Genomic DNA, 21280 nt, shown 5'->3' with positions numbered 1-21280 from the left:
AAGAAAACTTTTTTCACTTTCTATTTTTTTTTGTTTGATTTTCCTTCCACAAAAGGATTAATAGGGGAAAATGTTTAAATGATTACACATTTAAAATATATACCAGATTGCTTATCATCTCTGTTGGGGAAAGGGAGAAGGAGGGAAGGAGAGAATTCAAGACTCAAAATTCTTTTAAAATGTTGGAAACTATTTTTACATGAAATTATACGGAAATAAAATAAAATTTTAAAGAAGTATCCACAGAATTGTCTCAATAACAATAACAAAAATCCCACACTTCAAATTCCAAGGTACCTATTAATTAAATTTAGCAATTTCATTGACAATAAATTCCTCAAGTAGCCAGGAGAAAAAACAAATAAAAATGAAACACAATTGTTCTGTACCCACTAAAAACTGAAGAGAATGAAATAGTATATTATGAAAGACAAAGTAACTTATGCTGTAACCTGAAATGATATACACATCAGACCCCTGACTAATCATCCTCAAAAAAAGGATGAACTTTTAGCAAAAAAGAGAGATTTAAGACATTCCTGAAAAAACAACCAACCAAATGAACAGAATATTTACCTGAAAAACATTCTGAACAACAGAAACATAAGAAAGATCCAATGTCCCCCTCATCCATGCTCTCCTTTTTATTCATACTACTGTTACCTAGTTTAAACTTTTATTATTTTTCTTTTGGCCTACCTGGACTACAGAATTTAACTTCTTATCTGGTTTTCATGCCTTTAGTCTCTCCTTTCAATTTGGTAGCATTTTTTCACTCCTCATCCTCATTCTTTTTACAGATATTGTTGATCCTTCCCATCTCTTGGATAGTCTCTCCTCTTTTAGATTTTGTGGCATGATACTCTTTCTTCCTACTTCTTTTCCTATGTGACTCTTTCTTTGTCTCCTTTTCTCTTTCATCATTCATCTCTTGGCTCTCCCTTCCAACCAGCTTCAAGTGGGTGTGCTTAACGCATATTAATTATTCATTAAATGTTTTCTGAATTGAAGTTAAGGAAACAAAGGCAATTTATTTACATTCTCCAGACACACTTCTAATGACTTTTCTGAACAATCCTATTTAAGCATTATGCTGAACCTTAATGAAGTTAAAACTCTTGACTTCTGAGATTTCCATCCTTAAAGTATTACTGAGACTTTTTGTTTTAATTTCTTTTTGTCTTTTAGGTGCTTATCCCAGCAGTGCCCTTTATTTTTCTTTTTTCACTCTTACCTGCTGTTCTCATATTCACTTTTATTTGCCCCATCTAATTTGATGTTAAACTCATTATTATTAACTTTCCATGGGGATATATTGTCTTCATAGTGAGATTATAAATTCTTCCTGAAGAGAGAAATGTTGTACCTTCATGATATTTTTTATGGTTCCCAAAAGAAGACTGTGCAAATTGAATCCACTCAATAAATATTAATTGAATAAATGAGTGAATTATTAAGTTATCAGTAGTGTGTTCTTACTCTTTTCTGCATCTTATTTGTTCATCTCTATAGTGGATACTTATCCATTTAGAATTTACTTTTACAATTTACATTACATCAAACTTACACAAAACATTTCCTTTCCATACTCCACACTTGGAGTGAGAGGCTATTATAGATTCTTCATTCAGTAGAAAAGTTATGAAGAAATGAGCCAACAACAACAACTAAAATGCCTAATGGTAGAGCAAAGTCAATTTATAGATAAGATTTTCTTGATTCTTATTGCCTGGCAACCTCAAACTCCTTTCTTCCATTAACTTACAAAGAATTAGTGGCAAAGGGAGAAAAGAGCTAGCTGCCAAGTGGAATACATATTTGAATCCTTGCTTTATAACAAGTGAAAGTGTCAAAATTTGCTTAATTAAATTTTGAGTTTTAGTTTTGATTTGCAAGTGTGTTGAAATTATTCCTTGAATAAAAGTTTTCTGTTCCTATTGATTTTATATTTTCCATTGTTTACTTTGTTGGTATTTTTGTTTTTGACTCATAATTTGGGTTGGCCATTTGGTTTTATATTTCTACTACTATACTACCTTTTACTTGTTTCTCATTCAATTCTTCTTTTTAAAAGTGCTATCCAACAGGTTTTTTGTGAAATATTATGATTTTTCTCTTACTTTTATAATCAGACAACCATAGCACTTCTTAGACTGAAAAGAAACCCAGTTAAATGTAAAATTCAATTCTTAATATTTAAAATATATATTAAATTAGGTTTCATTGTGGTAAACTTTGACAGGGAGAACCGATCACATACAAGCCGAATTTATGAAGAAGTAAAGAAGATGATTGAAGGTGATGACTTTTTTTGTTAGTAATGCTTTTAAAACATTTTAAATGTTAACTTATAGTAAAAAATCATTAGTAAAAGTTCTAAAAATATCTAATATGGCTTTATTTTCCTATAGAGGTAGAGATTTCTATATGACAGAGTGATGAATTACTTTGTACAAAAGAATTATGAGCTCACATTTACATACTAATAAAATATTAGAGTTGGATATTTATTTAATTTGCTAATTTAATTCATGAATTTTCCTCTATATTTGATTATGAAATTTATACCTAATCTGCCTTGATCAACTTGTAGTGAGATCGTTCCTTAAATTCTCTACTAGAACTAGCCTTAAAAACTTCAGCAATCCTTTGACATCAGGTTAACATGCCAGGACAGATTGCTTTCAATAAATCACATACAAAATAAATGAAAGGATGGCTGCCACCAATCTAATATAGCTGCCCAGAATCTAGAGGAAAAAAGTGATCTGCCTTCCCCTTTGACTTTATGATCAATTAGGTAGTGATTCCCTATAATTCCTCTATGATTCCCATCTTCAAGGCCCATAGACTTTAAACCCAATCAGTAAAATCATTCACCCTATGCTTTTTGATGAAACTGAGTCCCTGTACCTGAGTACCTAGGAGCCTTATCTCCTATTGTACTTAACATTTTGGTCCTCAGGTGTTCATTTGTTCTTGTCCCATGTATCTTGTTACTGCTCAGTTTTTATGAACACTACCTTATGCAGAAAAGCCTGTAACCCTTAAAAACTGTTTTGAATAACCCAGGACTGATCTATTTTCTGCAGATTGGACAATTGTCTTGCTCAGGCCTCAGAACTATTATTAATCATGATTGTGGATCAGAATCTTGGCATGAACTATTCCTCCTCCCATCTAGTTAAAAACACAAGGAAATTTAAACACACCTGAAGTAATGGCTATATCTGCCTTGGTAATAAATGCCTGTTAACAAGAAAAATGATTGTTCCTTGTTGGTTTTGGGTTACCTAAATAGTACAGGATAAAGCCGACCATTTGGCTACCTGGTCCCAAGAAAGATTTAGCTAAGCTGTAACCCTTGTGTCAGAGGTTTCCCTTTTGATACAAAGGGACTGCTTTTTATTACTCATGGCTAGCATTCAGATAAACTGGGAACTTTACTGTCCAACACGTTGTGGATATACAGGGAACTCACTGATAAAGAAGTTTTAGAAAGATATGAGCAGAAGATGGAAATAAAGGATGAATAAAAAAGTGGCACAATCCTGTAGGAATAGTAATGGGAGCACTAAGTTCAGAAAGAAGTTAATGAAGAAAACTATGGATAGTGAAAAAATAATTTAACATTGGGAAAAGAGATAAGACTGATGCATGGAGTAGAGGAGATACTGGTAACTGAAAATAGGGGAAACAGTACAGTTCAATTATAAATTTGCTTCTGTTTTCTCTGCCAAGGAGAAAAAATTTTGGATTGGAAAGTCGAATAAAATCAATAATATGGAGCTGACTGATGCCTGATAAAATTAGAAAGGTAGGAAGAGAGCATCTAGCAGCTACTTAGGAATTATTGGCTCACATGATCCAAAGCTGACAGATGTGATTACTGAAACAGCTGTCTGAGATCTCTAAAAGATCTTCCCTTGTCTATCTCTTTGAATCCTTGGTTTTCTTTAAAATTCAGTTCAAGTATTATTTTCTTCATGTAGCATTCCTGGTCTCCCCCTGGCTGCTATTGCTTTCACTCTAAGGTTACCTTGTCTCTGTAGTTGTATTTTGTAGATATCTGTTTTTTAAAAAGTATATGCATGTATATGTGTGTACATCTTGGTACTTCTGGGGATCATAGTCCAGACGTAAAGGTACTGTTCTCTTGCCTGGTAGAAGTTTTATCAAGAGCTGAGAATTGGAATTGCTAAAGCAGAGGAGTTTTTTTCCCCCAATTGCACTGGCATATTGCTTAGCAATTTGTCTGGTAGTCTCTCTAGCAATTTTGGCCAGAAGCATAGAGGAGCAATGAGTACACAAGGGTTGGTGGGGACATTGTTGCAATGGGATTTAAGAGGTTAACCCAGCAATCCACATAGACACCAACTGCATCTTGCCTATAGAGACTCTAATGAGAAAAGCCACTTCTGATTCCTGGGATGGCAAGTCTCATGTTTACCTTTGGTCCTTTTTGCAGACTTTGTTGACTGTAATTGCTTATAGGAAAGTGGTGAAAGGCTTAATCCTTTCTGACTCCTTTGCATGCCAATGTAGGCTTTCACTCTTAAGATTTTATTTTCCTTTGGTTCTTTGAGTTATTTTAAATATATGATTTACCGTATTTCCTTTTGTAATTTAACATTTTATATAAAACTATTGTCATAAATGTTATGTTCTCTGAATCTAATTTTAATTTCCAATAGGAGGAACTGTAAGGGAGGAGATAGTGAGAAGGTAGGCAGAGATCCCATCCCTCTGTTTAAAAGGGTAGAGTTTGTTTTCCTAAGGGCTCCAAGCAAAAGAGAAAACCTCAATGGTTTTTGAATGTTAAGTTTTCTAAAAGGCAGAATTTAACTCAACCTAGGGTTTTCTGTCCTCAGGTTGAAGTCTTATGCTAGTTTGCCAGGGTTTTTAGGTAAGGACTGTGAATATGTGAAATATATTGTTTGCTTCCCATTTTTTTCTCCTTAAGCATGCTCAGCAGAGAGGGATGGCAATGACTGAAAAGCCTTTCCATCCCTCATGTTGAGAGGGAAAAAAATTTGAGAGGAATGATCTTTTTCCATTTTACAAAGCTATTACTTCCTTCCCTGTGTAGCAGATCTTGAATGTCCTCTGCTGGTTACAGATGCATTAGAATATTAGAATACTCTGGTAGATTGAAATGATTTAATTATGGCATAGTTCTTGACACCGAGTGGGAACTTAACTATTGCTGATGATTGATGGACTGAACAAGTATAGAAATCATAAAACACCCTAATAATCCATTACACTTGGACTCCCTTGGAAGGTGAAGACCTTGTGGGACTTGTGGGACATTTTCTATTCACTTTGGAGCTGAATAACTCACAGCATTATCATGAAAGTTTGGTAAAATCCAGATTTTTTGCTCTGCTGTGCCATGGCTTTGGTCTTCCACCTTTGGACAAAGTCCTCTTCCTTCTCCAAATTTCACATTGTTGAGGAAATCTTTTCTTGAATATCCTCATTTGATTTTTGAGGCTGGAGATCCTTAAACTCAGAATTATTCCCAAGAGGAAACTCTAAGCTTGGGGACAGTCATTTTCGGGATCACTAGTATCAGAAATGAAAACAGAAAGGCAGATTGTGGCAGACAGGTACCAAAAGTCAGAAACTCTAGTATCAGCATCACTTAAACAATCTTATACTTCTTGCTATGACACCCTTCCCTTCAACCAACCTTAAGGGATGGAAAGGAGAAATCTCTTTCCTCCCCCTCTTTGTTATACTCTGTTCTGGAAGTCCAGGAAGAGAAATGTCACAAAATAAAAGAAAGGAGCTATTTCACAGTTTACTATTATAGACCTGGTAGAATATTATAGAATCTGGTAGACTCTTTCTACCTGAATTCTTACTCCTCATTTTCAATTGCCAAGCATTTCAGAGGCAGTCCCAGATACTGGGGATCAATGAAAAGCATTCATAATGTCCTCTAAGCAAGGATTAATAGATAATGCAAACTTTTTAAAGACTTCTTTCTTGCTTAAAGCTAAATCAATAAAATCAATAAAATAAAATGGTTAGGTTATTAAGTCTATTCTGGTTGTATGTTTCTACGGCTATAAGAAAAGATGGTTGATGAACTTCCTGTAGAAACTGTCCTGTTGGTGTACCAGCCTGTTTGAATTTGTCTAGGTTCATGGGAGGTACCCCTTTCCAACAATGATCTATTCTGTATAATAATCTGGTTGGAGAGACTCATTTGGCTGAGCAGGGGAGCCTCTGAACTTCACCATTAAATCTACAAATGAAGCAGTGTTTTTAAGAACAAGTCAGGACAAAGTAACCTTATTTTTTAATGTGATTTTCAATGTGATTATTAAACTAGGCAATACTGAAAATATGATTTTCCTAGATTTAGTAAAGCATTTTATAAAATCTCTTATGCTTTTTTTTGTGGTGAGAAAAAGAGATTAGGACTCAACTATAGAAGAATTCATATTAAAGAATTCAACTATAGAAGAATTCAATTGGAATTCAATTAGAAGAATTCATAACTGGTTAAATGGTTAAACCAAAAAAAGTATTTTGTGCACGTTGGTTGAAGGTCCAGAATTGCTGAGGCTCCAATTTATATATAGGGCTATGAGGTGAAAGATCTCCTGGAGTAGGTAGATCAGTGGGGTAGAAGAGCATAGGCCAGTAGCAAAGAGAATTTTCTAAAGATGAACTGGAAAAGCTTATCTAACTACAACACAGGGTAAAGAGCACAGAAATCTTCAGGATGAGGGAGGTGGAATTATAACTGTGCCAGAAACTTGCAGAAGAATTTCAGCAGCCTGTCATAGCCAGAACTGGGTATAGGTAAGCCCTAAGTGAACCAGCACTGTGTGTGACCTGAGCCAGGCCTGGTACAGTGAGTTCTGAATTCTTCTGAACTATATTAAAAGAATCTTAAGTACAATATAGGGGAAGAAACATTTGAAGAATATTGGGGTTTTAGTGGGCTACAACTTCAAGGCAGTGTAATATGGTAACCAAGAAAGCTTAGTGTCCAGGAATACTGAGGTGATAGTCCATTTCTACTATCTGTCCCAGATATACACACTGATAGAAAAGCATTGTAGTTGGTGACTTCAACTGTATGTCAAGATCTGGGAAATAGGCTTTCTTCATCTACTTGATCTTTTCTGTGTGGATGGTTAGAACAAACTTTTGAATTGTTATGGATCTCTTTTAGAAAGTTCTACAATGCTTCATGACTTTTTATAATCATAATGATGTTATCTGCAAACAGGAGCAACTGGAGGACTTCACCATTGTATTCTCCTCATCAGAGATTCTATATTGTTACCTCCATTATAATGGAAAACACTATAGCAACAAACACAAACATATTTCCTTGTTTTATGTCTTGCATAATGTGTGTGGTCAGAAAGTTGTTAAACAACATTATGTCTGTTGTACCTTTCAGAACAATTTTGGATGTATATAGGGGAGATACCTTCTTGGAAAAGATCCTTACAGGAGGGATTTTGTTCTATTGAATCGAATGCTTTTCGTACTTTACAAAATGAGAAGTCTTTTGCTCAGTTGGGCAATAACAAAGATATTGTCTACTATGGAGTATCATTTGTGAAAGCTTGTTTGTTCCCCATTCATTCCCTTGTTAAGAATGCATCTAATATATGTACAGTTTTAACCTGATAAAAATTTTATGTAGATTAGAAAGTTATTATCATACAAGTTAGTAGTTAGTGATAGTTTCTCAGTTGTCTTTTCCTGTTTAAATAAGGTCTGAGATTTTTTTCATTCTTGTTGTTATTCTCTCCTTTATTTACCATATAAACCAATCCCTCAGTGACCTCAAAATTATGTTGCTTTTAGCATGTTATGTTGACTTACTCCAGTCTTTCTTCTTTTCTAATTTTTGTTCTCGTTAGTACCATTTCTGCCTACTCTATAATTATATCTGGGGCTTGTTAGAATTCAGTTGTGGTTGCTTTCTTGTCCTTGATGGTAAAATAGTTATACAAGTCTTTGCAGAGTTTTTCCATTTTTCTTGTTTGTTTTCTTCTTTCATTTTTACCTCTAAGTTCCTTAAAAGTAATTTATTTAATTGGTTCTCTTTCTAAGCATTTTTTAAAAATAGTGTTACCTTTCATTATTCTATTAATAACACCTCTGAAAAGTGGACATTCAGTCTTTCCTTGAAGACTTTTAATATTCAGGAATTTATTATCTCCTTTTGTGTTTATTTCTGTGTTAACACATTTTAGGAAGGGCATGGACAGTTTGGAGGAGGTGCTGAGGATGGTGACCTGTATAGTGATGGACTTTAGAGTTTATGTCAAAGTAGGATTAATTGAAGGAACTAGGGGTTTTAGGCTAGAGAAAACAAGATTTGGAGAATATTTTGGAGTGGGTCATGAAAACTGTCTTGAAATATTAACAAGATTTATATGTTTAAGAAGATTAGAGGATCAGATTTACTGTGCATGTTTCCAGAAAACAGAACTAGAAGTAATAATTAATATTTGCAGAGAGAGAAATTTAAGCATAATATAAGGGAAAACTTTCCAACTATTAGCCCTGTCCAAAAACGTCATGGGCTAAAGAAGTTTCCCTCTAATTGGACATCATAAAGAAAAGACTGAATGAACATTTTTCAGTTAGTTGTGTTACACTATTTCAGATGTGCTCTTAACAAATACTTAGTTTCCTAGTCAAGAAATTGTCTGACTTTTGTACTTGGCTTTCAAGGCCTTCCATAATCTAACCTCATTTGTTCAATTTTATTTACCATATATCCCAACATAGCTCCCATTTTAATCAAGGAGATTTTTTTTCTATTCCATATATATTATTCCAATAATTATACTTGATATGTATTAAATAACTGCGGTGTTTAAGACCTTATGTATGATCAGTGCTATGGTACAAAGACTCAAATTAAGTGATAACTTCACTCAAGGAATTTATATTCTCCTTGGGAGATAAAACACAGATAAGTGCAACAACCTTTTTTCACTTATCTGCTCCTTTTTCTGTTTTAAAAACATTAGGGCTTTGGCCCAGTGGGCAAGTGAGAGAAAGAGTGAGAGGAGCATCCTAAGTACTACTGTGTTAAAAGGTGGACAGTGGACATTTGGCAGGGACAGTAGCATATTCCTGTTCTGACAGGCTGTTAAGGCCATTCCAGAAACTCAAGTTGTCTTAGGTAAGGCCAGAATTTGTCAAAGGTTTCTGCTAGCTGTCAGCATGTACCAGATCCAAATTCCAAACTTCAGGCTTAGTCAAGACCCTGAGGCCAGATTTTCTGTATAATCAAAGGATGCCATCTCCCCTATTCCTACCCTATTATAGCCACCCAGTCATAGTCTTGTCTAATCCTAAGATACTCCATATTCAATTCAGCTCCTACATATATTAAAACCAATTTAAACTTTGCCTTTTTGTTTCTTCAAGGAATCTTTGCCTGTGTCGGTAGGGCTCCCTGTTTCCTCAATTTGCGTTTCAGTATTGGTTCTGATTCTGCTTTTCAGTGCACTAACAATTTACCTATAATAAATGGTGGCAGTAGAGGAATTTCCAGATGGGCAGACCAATGGTATTCTAGGGGTTCCAACTTGGAAATGTCTTGGGTTCCTTTGCCCAGGATAGATCTCTTTGATCAGTCCTGAGAGCCTGGTGAGTTTTTGTAATTGGGTGGATAAAGATTGGCCAAGATACCCTGATCCACAAATTACAATCTTTACTAATCTGACCATTTGGGTGGTTTGGTTCTGAGTTAGAAACTGGCTCTGAATTAATTAGAAAAGACTTCACTGATGAGTGCATATATATGTCTATCTTGTTTTTGTTTCTGTCTAAGTGTTTGTACTTGTGCAATATTCAGTATGTTGTTAGTACTGTCTGTTTTGTGTATTGGTACAAAATCCAATCAACTTTTTCCTGTGATCTAATCAACCAATGAAAAGAGGGTAAAGAGCAAAAAACTTTCTATGAAACTTTCAGAGTCTCACTCTTCAGTTCTAACTGGATAAGTAGGGGATATAGACAAGTCAGATATGAGAAGGGAATCTTCTTCCCAGGCTACAGAAATTTATGCCACTGCAAACTAATTAGGGATTAAATCTGTAATTGAAATGAAATTTCTATACTACAAATTTCCAAATTGTAGTTTAAATGTTTTTATAAATGTTGAAATATTTAATGACTTATAGGATACTACTCTGTAAAATTTGTTTTAAGTAAAAATAAGAATAAAACTTTGTGAAAGTTATTTGGAAATTGGACTTAAACCTTTTATCACTCTTAACCTGGAGAATGATAGATTTATTATTTTAGTGCAAGGGAAGACATCTATTTTACCAACTAGAGGGAACAAAAAAAGAACTGAAGCTAGTAAAGTGAGAGAGAAAATGGGTTTGCAGTTTGAATTTATCTAGTGTTTGAGAACTGTCAGTACTGAGACTAAGCGTAGTGATTCTTCAAAAATTTTTGTCGTTCTTATAGAAAGGAAAAGTTGAGAAGAAACAAAGATATTAAGAACTTAGTATAGTGCTTGGCACATAGTAGGAGTGATGTAAATGTTAACTATTATTATTGTTGTTATCTTCACATAACAGGACACTATATCTCTGATCTCTCTGTTTCTTTAGTACAGGCTACCTTGTCTTGTCTGGAATGCTTTTTTCCTTTTCATCTCTACCTCTTAGAAAGCTTAGTTTCCTTCAAAGCTCAGTTTAATTATCCCCTTCAATGGAAAGCTTTTCCTGATTCCTCACAGCTATTGATATCTTCACCCACAACCACCAGTAAAAAAATTTGTATCTAATATCTATTTTGTTTATACTTATATATATATCTATATATATCTATGTTGTGTACCTCAATAATATTTAAGCAACAGCAACAAAAAAAGATCTGTCTGTTATTACCTTTTGACTATGCAAGGAGAGAAACTTGTTTAAATCAAGGAGCAACTTAAAAGTATGTAGAGTGTAATGTGGGAAAATGCTTTGTGTTACCACTATGATTTTCTTCTGTGAATGATAAAACAAAATGTAATTGTTTAGGTAAACTAGAAGCGCAGTCACCTAATGATTTTAGAATGGACCATGTTTTTGTAAGCTTTTAAGAATCCCCAAAAGGCAACACTATTACAATTAATTGGTGGTATATAATAAAAATGTGTTAAATTGTAAAGGAGAAATCCAGTGAAGTGAGAACATATTCTATAGGTTGTCTAGCATATGATTGGGAACTAAAGATGAGATGGAATTGAGAAAGTAGAAGAAAGTATGGCAACTATCAAATCAGAATCTTAAAGAAACCAAAAAAGGACAGTTCGAAGGATTTTAATCAAAGCCCACTAGGTGTATATAAAAAGAAGAAGAAAGTTTAAACACATAGGGATGAGAAGAGAATAGGTAGTGTGTGAAGGAAATTTACTTTTCTGGGGTCACACACTTGACCTCAACTCCTGCCAAACATTTGGCCCAGAAGCCAGAATGGTATGAGAAAAATCATTGGGTAAATTAGGTCACTTGAGTCTGTGTGAGTTTGCATCACTGACGCCACCAAATGTGGATCACTGAACGGTAACCTACTCAATTGATCCAGAAATGATTTTGAAATCAATCTGGTGTAAAGAGAAAGAATAAAAGAGGGAATGGAGGAAGTGTTCTATGCTCCTCTATCTCAGGTGACAGCACTGGGGGAGCTGCTGTAGTAGCCATACTGAGACCACCCATGTGGTTAGCTAGAATAGGCTTTCTCTCTCTATCTCTTTGCCTTTACCTATTTAAGTAATTAAAAAAATTTATAAAAATTCTAAGGACCAGTTTTTACTCTTACAGTTGAAATTAAAAGGTTTGGAGTTTTGGAAAGAGAGATTTGAGGGAGATTTTCTATCTCAATGAGATTAAAAAAAAGTAGATTAAAGGAAACTTTATGTAGTTATTCTTTTTGATATGGGAAAAGAGAAATATGAAACATGAAGGATATGGAGATAAGTATACCAAAAGCCTGTACTGAAAAGACCATTTAAAGCATATGTTTTAGTCATTAGGTGAGGAAAATGAAATCTTCCTGGGCCCTAAAAGAGGGGTAAGAACTCAAGATTGCTAAAACTATGGTAGTACACTAACTGCTCTATAGTGTGAAGTATTGGTTGTAAATGGTCCTTGGGAAAATTGAGATTCTATATGATTCCATTTATAAAAATAGATCCAGATGTGATTGAATTTATTCTAGTCTTTCTCTTTAAGTGAGAATGTTCTCTTAGGATAATTGTGATCTTTGATCCTCTATAAGAAAATCAATCCTTAACAGAAAAGATACTTAATATTTGTAATTAAGACAATATGTATAGAATCTACAAAAATATGTTTTGTTAAAGGTATAATTTGATCAAAATTACACTTTGATGATCTTGAACATAATCATTACAGAATGCCAAAAGTAATAAAATGAAGTGATTTTCTATATAAGATAATTTGGAGATGCAGTCAATTGAAATGATGTCATTTGATAAGCAATAAGGCTTTTAATGTTTTAAATATTTGATATTGTATATGTTATTATTGTATTCCTAAATTTTCTTATACAGTGAATTTTTAAAAACCATTATATAAGAAATACTAGTAAGAGTTTGATACAATTTTAACTCCTTTTGCTCTGGATATTGTAAAATGATTAATTGCTATTGGAGGCTGATGTAAAAATTTAAAAACCTATCAAATATTTAAATGGGTATATTTTAAAGGGGAAGAAAAATAATTACTTTGTGGATAAAGGGAAAAAAGATAACCATGTAAAATCTTCTTATTTATAAACTTTCCAGGTTTCTTGGGATCTTCTAGTTGGGAAATTTCATAAAATAGTATTGACTCTATGAAAAAGCTTGCTAAATGTGGTGAAATTCTTATGTAATGAATTGGCTTACTGACAAAATGAGATCTTGTCTTCCATCACAAATAACCTTTGCCAAAGTGGAGGGAAGAATTTACAAGTTTGCTAATAGTATAAAAGTAATCTATATTTATGATTATAAAAATTATAAAATAATATCTGGAAGTAGCCAATGATTTCTGGGTTTTGAATGAAATATCATATATTTATTTTGTGAAATTCCAGAATGTAATACTTTTCTTCATTTCTAATGATTAATTTTATACCAGCATGAGTTTAAATTTTAAAAAAATGGAGAAGAAAAGAATGTGGAAAAGAAGTTTTTCTTCTAGAAAGACCTGGTAAACTTTTTATTGTTAACTGTTACTGCAACAACTTGAGAGAAATAATAACAGTTATATCTAGTCTTAAGCCATGATTTGTAAAACTTACTATATGTGACTATATTTTGATACTGTTCTGAGTTTTGAATTTATGAATAAATGTCAAAATTTCATTGTCAGTAATACACCATTAGAGGGAAATGCCATGAGCTACTCAAAGGAAGTGTGATCCCCAAAATGCTACAGTTGGATGTCTGTGTGTGTGAAAGTTTAGGGGATGGCCTTGTATAGGCAAAGGCAGAATCTTCTTGACTCATTGTCTTATTTCCTTTTTGAATAGAAATGTTTCGCAATGGGTTTATCCCAAGCCTGGTTATTATGCCCTGTGAATACTATCCCAAGCCTGGTTATTATGCCCTGTGAATACTGTGGAATTTTATGGTATGATTGGCTATTTCAAAAAATTTAACGTGACTCGTATCCAAAATCAAAGTTAAGTCACTATATGCCCTTAGACTTAGGCCTGGAGGCCTAGTCTTGATGTTATTACAATTATGCCCTTCCTCTCTTTCATAACAAATTTGTTTAACTATGGCAGATAAAACTATAATTTTGTTTAATATAATGAATCTTGTTATAATGTCCCAGCACCTCTGGATTGTTATAATGGACTGCAAATACAAAATACCTTATTGAGTAGCCTATTTGATGTTCTTTCTATAGCTCTGTTGTTTATAAGGTTAGCTCCATAAAGTCTGATTAAGTTATTACCACATGAACTAATTACTGGAAGGCCAATTTAATTAGATTTTGTCAGTTTTGCTAAATTATAAGTCTTGTTCCCTAGAAGACTTTAGCTGTATTATCCAGAGAACCTCCTCAAGTGACTTGGAACTTGGAAGCAGTCAAAGAAATATTTTTACAAACTTGCCCCGATCCATGGACAGATGCTTGAGAGATGTGTAGGAGATACCTGCCAGACATCTGGAGGTCATGAATACCACCAAAGGACCTGGCACTCCTAAAGCTACAACTATTTTGGATTTCCTTCCATCCTCCTTTGTTTGTTTTATTAATTCTCTGTTTGCTGTAGACCTATTCCCTGTTCTACAAGCTGATTATCATTTCTGCTTGGACTGATAACTGATTTGGGAATTGCTTTTAAAAAATTGTGAGAATATCTATAGTTTCAAAGTAAGGAATTGTGGGTAGCAGAGGAAGCTAAAGCCAATACATTTTGCCTACAGTTCTTTTATCTTTTTCCCCTGTTTGTATTGCAACTCCTATCCTGTCTGAAATTTTATTTTACTGCTAAAACAGCAAGGTCAGTTGTATCTGTTAGGGTGGGTTTACATGAAATAGCTAACCTGAAGAAGAACTTTTCTGGTTACTAACTCTCAGCAATAAGCCTGTCCAGTCAAAGGATACCACCTACCCTTTGTGCTTTGTAACACCCTTGCTTCCCAGCAATAGTTTTGTCCCATCCTGAGGTATCTCATATCCAAGTCACCTCTTGCCCAAGTTGAAAACTTTATAATCTGTGTTCTTTTGTTCTTTTGGCGAATCTCTGCCTGTGTGGGTGGAAATATGTTTGCTGGAGGACTCAATAAACCCACATTGGTTCCCAAAATTTATGTTAATGGGTTAATGCTAAGAGGAAATGCTGCTCATAGTGACTCTATAGTGAAAAATCAACCCCATTGCACCAAAGTCATGTGATTAGGGCTCAGGAAAAGGTAAGTTCAGGAAAGAGTCAGTGTTTGACAAAGGTGGGGGCTCAAAAGATATTTTCTGATTAGGTCAATCTTTAAATTCATATATTCCCAGATAAGAAGGAAGAGCCAAAGGACAGAAGTTTATGTCCTCTCTGAAAATAATAGCTTAAAATACTTTCTTAGCAATTTTGCTCAATCACAAAGATTCATAATCTTTCAGGGAATGCTCAATTCTGAACCTTTTTTATTGCCTACGATAGCTAGTTTCCAGGTGAGAAGACTTACACTGCCAATGCAAGTCAGCACCTTATCTGTAACTTATAGCTCTAGAGAGGTGCCTAGATAGAGCTCAGGGTCATATAGGCAGCATGTGTCAGAGGCAAGACTTTGATCAATGTTATTCTAGTTTCAAAGCTAGTCTTCTATCCATTATACCCTACTGTGCCTCTTGTAGTGTATATAAAAGAAATACAATATATGGCCCTCATCCTTAAAGGGTTTATACTTTTATTGGAAAGACGAGATTAATGCATATGAAGCAAAGACTAATATAAGATTAATACATCTTTGAGTGCCTGAGAGATTATAATAGTGACTTAATATATAATATAAATAACTTAATAAGAAAAAGAACTTAAGAATAAAAAGACAGGACAGATGGTCAACACTGGAATAATGGTGGGGAGCATGGTGAGGGAGTTAAAGTAAATAAATGAGACTTTGATGTGGGGGGGAAAGTGTTAACAACTGAGAGATTAAGGTAGATTTCTTGGAGTAGGTGATACATAAACTGAACCTTGAAGGAAGGTAAGGATTCTGAGAGGCAGAGATAAAAAGTATATTTTAGGCATGGAGCACACTATTCACATGCACAGAGGCAAGAAATTAAATGTCAAGTCCAGGTGAAAATGATAAGTTTTACTAGCATATAGAGTGTCTGAAAAAGAGTAATGTTAAATAAAATCATAATGACAGATATAAACCACATTGGGGAGGGCCTTAACTGGCAGACTGAGGAGTTTTATTTTAAACAACAATGTTGTTTATTATTATATTATATTATATTATATTATATTATATTATATTATATTATATTATATTATATTATATTATATTATATTATATTATATTATATTATATTATATTATATTATATTATATTATATTATATTATATTATATTATATTATATTATACCATATCATATTATATCATATTATATTATATTATATTATATTATACCATATCATATCATATCATATATTAATGAGTCATTACTCATTTTAGGAAATGGCATGGTAAAATCTCTATTTTAGGATATTTGTTTTGACAGTTGTATAGAGGATGGATTGGATACAGGAGAGACTCAAAACAAGGCAACCAGTAACGGAGAAGTTAGGTGGCACAGATGTTTGAGCAACAGACCTTGACCCAGTTCAAAATAGTGGCTGTGTGACCCCAGGAAAATCACTTCTCTTCTGTTTGCCTTAGTTTTTCCTCATCTATAAAATGGAGATATTAAAAGTACCTTCTTCCAAGGGTTGTTGTGAGGATCAAAAGAGATAATAATAATTATAAAGCACTTAGTATCACAGTGCTTGGCACATAGTAAGTGCTATAAAATGTTAGCTCATTAGAAGGCTATTGTAATAGTCAAGGTCGGAGATGGTGAAGCCTTGGACAAGGAGGGAGGCTGAGATAGTGAAAAGAAAGGGGGCATATATGAGATGTAGATTTGCCTAAGAAGGCTTGACAGTAGATTAGAGATAGATGGTGGATGGAGTGTAGAGTCAAGGAAATTTTCAAGATTTCAAACCCAGGAGACTAGAAGAATAATGATGTGCTCAGTAGACATCAAGAAAATTGGAGGACTTGATTAGGATGAAAGTATTTAGGGTATTTGACATATTGAGTTTGGGATGACAATGAGACATTCATTTACAACATCCAACAGATAATTGGAGTGGAATTCAGGAGAGAGCTTAATGCTCAATATGTACATTTGGAAATGATCTCTATAATGATGATATTGATCTCACTGAAACTGAAAAGATATTAGTTTAGAAAAGCAGATAGAGTAGAGAAATGGACCCAGAACTGAGCCTTGGGGGATAATAGTTAGAGATCATGAGATGAATGATCATGATCTAGCAAATGAGTCTGTAGGGGAGATTTTAGGCAGTACAATCAAGGAAGGGAGTACAGTGTCCCAGAAGCCATGGGACATTTTCTAGGGACATCATTTGCTTTTTTTTTCTTTTTCTCTTCCTCTTTAGCCTGCTTAGCCAAATACTAACATTCTTCAAGGGCTTACTTCTCTATGAAGTCTCTCTTCTCTACATAGTCAATTAACACACTCAAATCTCTAACACACTCAAACAAATATTAGTTTTTGCTTCATATGCATTATTCTTATCTTTGCAATGAGAATGTAAACTCTTTGAGGATGATGAACATATATTTTATTTCTTTTAAATGCCCCATGTGACCCTGGGCAAGTCTCTTAATTCCTCAGTATTCTGAGCACCCCTCTAAAGCTATCAGTTACAGAGAAGATGCTGACCTGCGTTGGCAGAGGGGGTTTCCTCACCAGAGAGTTTCCTGTACCAATAAGATCACATCTATTCCCTATCCCTTATAATTACTATTAGAAAATTGTAAAAAGTAGCAAAATGAAAATTTCATTTTCTTCCAGATTTTGCTGCAACTTATGAAAATGATGAGTTCATAGAACATATCATGGACATTGCAAGTAAAGTGTTTTTATCAGGTGAGTTAAAAAAATAATCCTTACCTTCTATCTTAGAATTGATGCAAATATCACTTCCAAGGCAAGAGAGTGGTAAGGGCTAGGCAGTTGGAGTTAAGTGTCTTGCCCAGGGTCACACATCTAGGAAGTGACTGAAGTCATATTTGAACCTAGGTCCTCCCAACTCCAAGCCCAGCATTCTATCTACTGAGCGACCTAGCTGCCCCTATCAGATAAGTTTTAAAATTTTTCACTGAGCTAATTATAGTTCATTGAATATATGTAGCTTAGTAGTTTGTTGCTATTCAATTATTTCAGTTGTGTCCTACTCTTTTTAAACTCATTTGGGGTTTTCTTGGCAAAGATACTGGAGTGGTTTTGCCATTTCCTTCTCCAGGTCCTTTTCCAGCACATTTTACAGTTGAAGAAACTGAGACAAATAGGGTTGAATGACTTGCCCAAGGTCACACATCTTGTAAATGTCTGAGGACAGGTTTGAATCTAAGATGAGTCTTCCTGATTCCAAGCCCAGTGCTCTGTTTACTATGACACCACCTGCCTGATGTAGTTTCATGGTTTACTACCATTTCAATGAAAATAATTGCAATACCATTAATAATAACTCACCTATGTATAGTACTTTTTGGTTTAATGAATAGCTCAGTAAGATAGGTAGAAATTAAACTTAGTAAAAAATAATTGACCTTGAAAAAATTGACCTTTAAAAGGTCATGTCACAGTGCCCTTTAAGGTTTTTTTGTGAAATAATATGATTATGAATTGGGAGTTAAGATACTAGCTCTGCCATTAACTAGGTTGTAAGAGTTAAGCAAGTTAAGTAATAATTCTGAGCCTTAGTTTCTTAATGTGTATTATGTGGAGCTTGAATGTAGATGGCATTCTTTTGTGTGTGTGCTTTTATTTTTTTATTTTTAAAAAATTTTATTTAATTAGATGATTTAGAATCTTTTTCCATGGTTACAAGACTCATGTTCTTTCCACTCTCCTCCCCCCACTCCCTTCCCGTATCTGACACATAATTGCACTGGATTTAACATGTGTCATTGATCAAAACCTATTTCCATATCATTAATATTTGCACTAGGGTGATCATTTAGAGTCTCCTTTCCCAGTCATAGCCCCATCAACCAGTGTGATCAAGCAGTTGTTTTTCTTCTATGTTTCTTTTCTAACAGTTCTTCCTCTGGATGTGGATACCGTTCTTTGTCATATGTCCCTCCAAATAGTTCTGGATCATTGCATTGCCACTAGTAGAGAAGTCTGTTACATTTGATTTTACCACAGTGTATCAGTCTCTGTGTACAATGTTCTCCTGGTTCTGCTCTTTCCACTCTGCATCAATTCCTGGAGGTTGTTCCAGTCTCCATGGAATTCCTCCAGTTTATTATTCCTTTGAGCACCTTAGTATTCCATCACCAGAATATACCACAATTTGTTCAGCCATTCCCCAATTGGAGGGCATCCTCTCACTTTCCTTTTTTTTTTTGTCACCACTCACTTTTTTGTCACCAGAAACAGCATAGCTATGAATATTCTTGTACAAGTCTTTTTCCTTATTATCTCCTTGGGGTACAAACCCAGCAGTGCTATGGCTGGATCAAAGGGCAGACAGTCTTTTATCACTCTTTGGGCATAGTTCCAAATTGCCTTCCAGAATGGTTGGATCAATTCACAACTCCACCAGCAATGCATTAATGTCCCAACTTTGCCACATCCCCTCCAACATTCATTACTCTCCTTTGCTGTCATGTTAACCAATCTGCTAGGTGTGAGGTGATACCTCAGAGTTATTTTGATTTGCATCTCTCTGATTATAAGAGATTTAGAACATTTTTTTTCATGTGCTTATTAATAGTTTTGATTTCTTTATCTGAAAATTGCCTATTCATGTCCCTTGCCCATTTATCAATTGGGGAATGACATGGTTTTTTTGTACAATTGATTTAGTTCCTTATAAATTTGAGTGATTAGACCTTTGTCAGATGTTTTTGTTATAAAGATTTTTTCCCAATTTGTTACTTCCCTCCTAATTTTGGTTGCATTGGATTTGTTTGTACAAAACCTTTTTAATTTAATGTAATCAAAATTATTATTTTCCATTTTGTAATTTTTTCTAACTCTTGCTTGGTCTTAAAATCTTTCCTTTCCCAAAGATCTGACAAGTATACTATTCTGTGTTCACCTAGTTTACTTATTGTTTCCTTCTTTATGCTCAGGTCATTCACCCATTCTGAGTTTATCTTGGTGTAGGGCATGAGATATTTCATCTAGACCTAATCTCTCCCATACTGTTTTCCAAATGTCCCAGCAGTTTTTGTCAAATAGTGGATTTTTGTCCCAAAAGCTGGGATCTTTGGGTTTATTATAGACTGTCTTACTGAGATCTCTTACCCCAAGTCTATTTCACTGATCCTCCTTTCTGTCTCTTAGTCAGTACCATTTGGTTTTGATGACCACTGCTTTATAGTACAGTTTAAAATCTGGTACTGCTGGGCCACCTTCCTTCACAATTTTTTTTCATTATTTCCCTTGAAATTCTTGATCTTTTGTTCTTCCAAATAAACTTCATTATCATTTTTCTAATTATGTAAAAAAGTTTTTTGGTAGTTTGATGGGTAAGGCACCAAATAAGTAAATTAGTTTGGGTAGGATTGTAATTTTTATTATGTTAGCTTGTCCTACCCATGAGCAATTAATGTTTTTTCAATTATTTGGATCTAGTTTTAATTGTGTGGAGATTGTTTTGTAGTTATGTTCATATAGTTCCAGTGTTTGTTTTGGCAGTTAGATTCCTAAGTATTTTATATTACCTTTGGTGATTTTAAAGGAAATTTCTCTTTCAAACTCTTGCTTCTGGGATGAGTTGGAAGTATGTAGAAATGCTGATGATTTATGTGGGTTTATTTTATATCCTGCAACTTTGCGAAAGTTGTAAATTATTTCCACTAGCTTTTTATCTGATTCTCTAGGATTCTTTAAGTAGACCATCATGTCATCTGCAAAGAGTGATAGCTTTGTCTCCTCATTGCCTATTTTAATACCTTCAATTTCTTTTTCTTCTCTAATTGCTACTGCTAGTGTTTCTAGTACAATATATTAAATAATAAAGGTGATAATTGGCATCCTTGTTTCACTCCTGATCTTATTGGGAATGCTTATAATTTATCCCCACTGCAGATGATATTTGCTGATGGTTTTAAATATATACTGTTTATTATTTTTAGAAAAGGGCTATCTATTCCTATACTTTCTAGTGTTTTCTTTCTTTTTTTTCAAATCCTTACCTTCCGTCTTGGAGTCAATACTGTGTATTGGCTCCAAGGCAGAAGAGTGGTAAGGGCTAGGCAATGGGGGTCAAGTGACTTGCCCAGGGTCACACAACTGGGAAGTGTCTGAGGCCAGATTTGAACCTAGGACCTCCCATCTCTAGGCCTAGCTCTCAGTCCACTGAGCTACCCAGCTGCCCCCACTTTCTAGTGTTTTCAATAGGAATGAGCATTGTATTTTGTCAAAGGCTTTTTCTGCATCTATTGAGATAATCGTGATTTTTGTTGATTTGCTTGTTGATATGGTCAATTACGTGAATGATTTTCTTGATATT

At 34.3% G+C, this 21280-nt stretch overlaps 1 protein-coding gene across 4 annotated transcripts in view; it reads left to right on the top strand.

Moving 5' to 3' along the window:
• The window catches only part of CCDC7 (coiled-coil domain containing 7), a 291747-nt gene that overhangs the window by 166477 nt on the left and 103990 nt on the right, over positions 1-21280 (top strand). For all 4 annotated transcript variants that reach the window (XR_008912402.1, XR_008912401.1, XM_007504770.3 and 1 more), the window contains exons 8-9: positions 2243-2298; positions 17605-17679. Coding sequence is in view for 2 of the 4 variants with exons in the window: in XM_007504770.3 (XP_007504832.2) it covers positions 2243-2298; positions 17605-17679 (131 nt within the window). In the remaining 2 variants the exon portion in view is untranslated. The remainder of the gene's footprint in view (positions 1-2242; positions 2299-17604; positions 17680-21280) is intronic.

The sequence above is a fragment of the Monodelphis domestica genome, chromosome 5, assembly GCF_027887165.1.
Source record: "Monodelphis domestica isolate mMonDom1 chromosome 5, mMonDom1.pri, whole genome shotgun sequence".
NCBI classification, from domain to species: domain Eukaryota; kingdom Metazoa; phylum Chordata; class Mammalia; order Didelphimorphia; family Didelphidae; genus Monodelphis; species Monodelphis domestica.
This window is presented reverse-complemented; position numbering and strand designations above follow the sequence as displayed.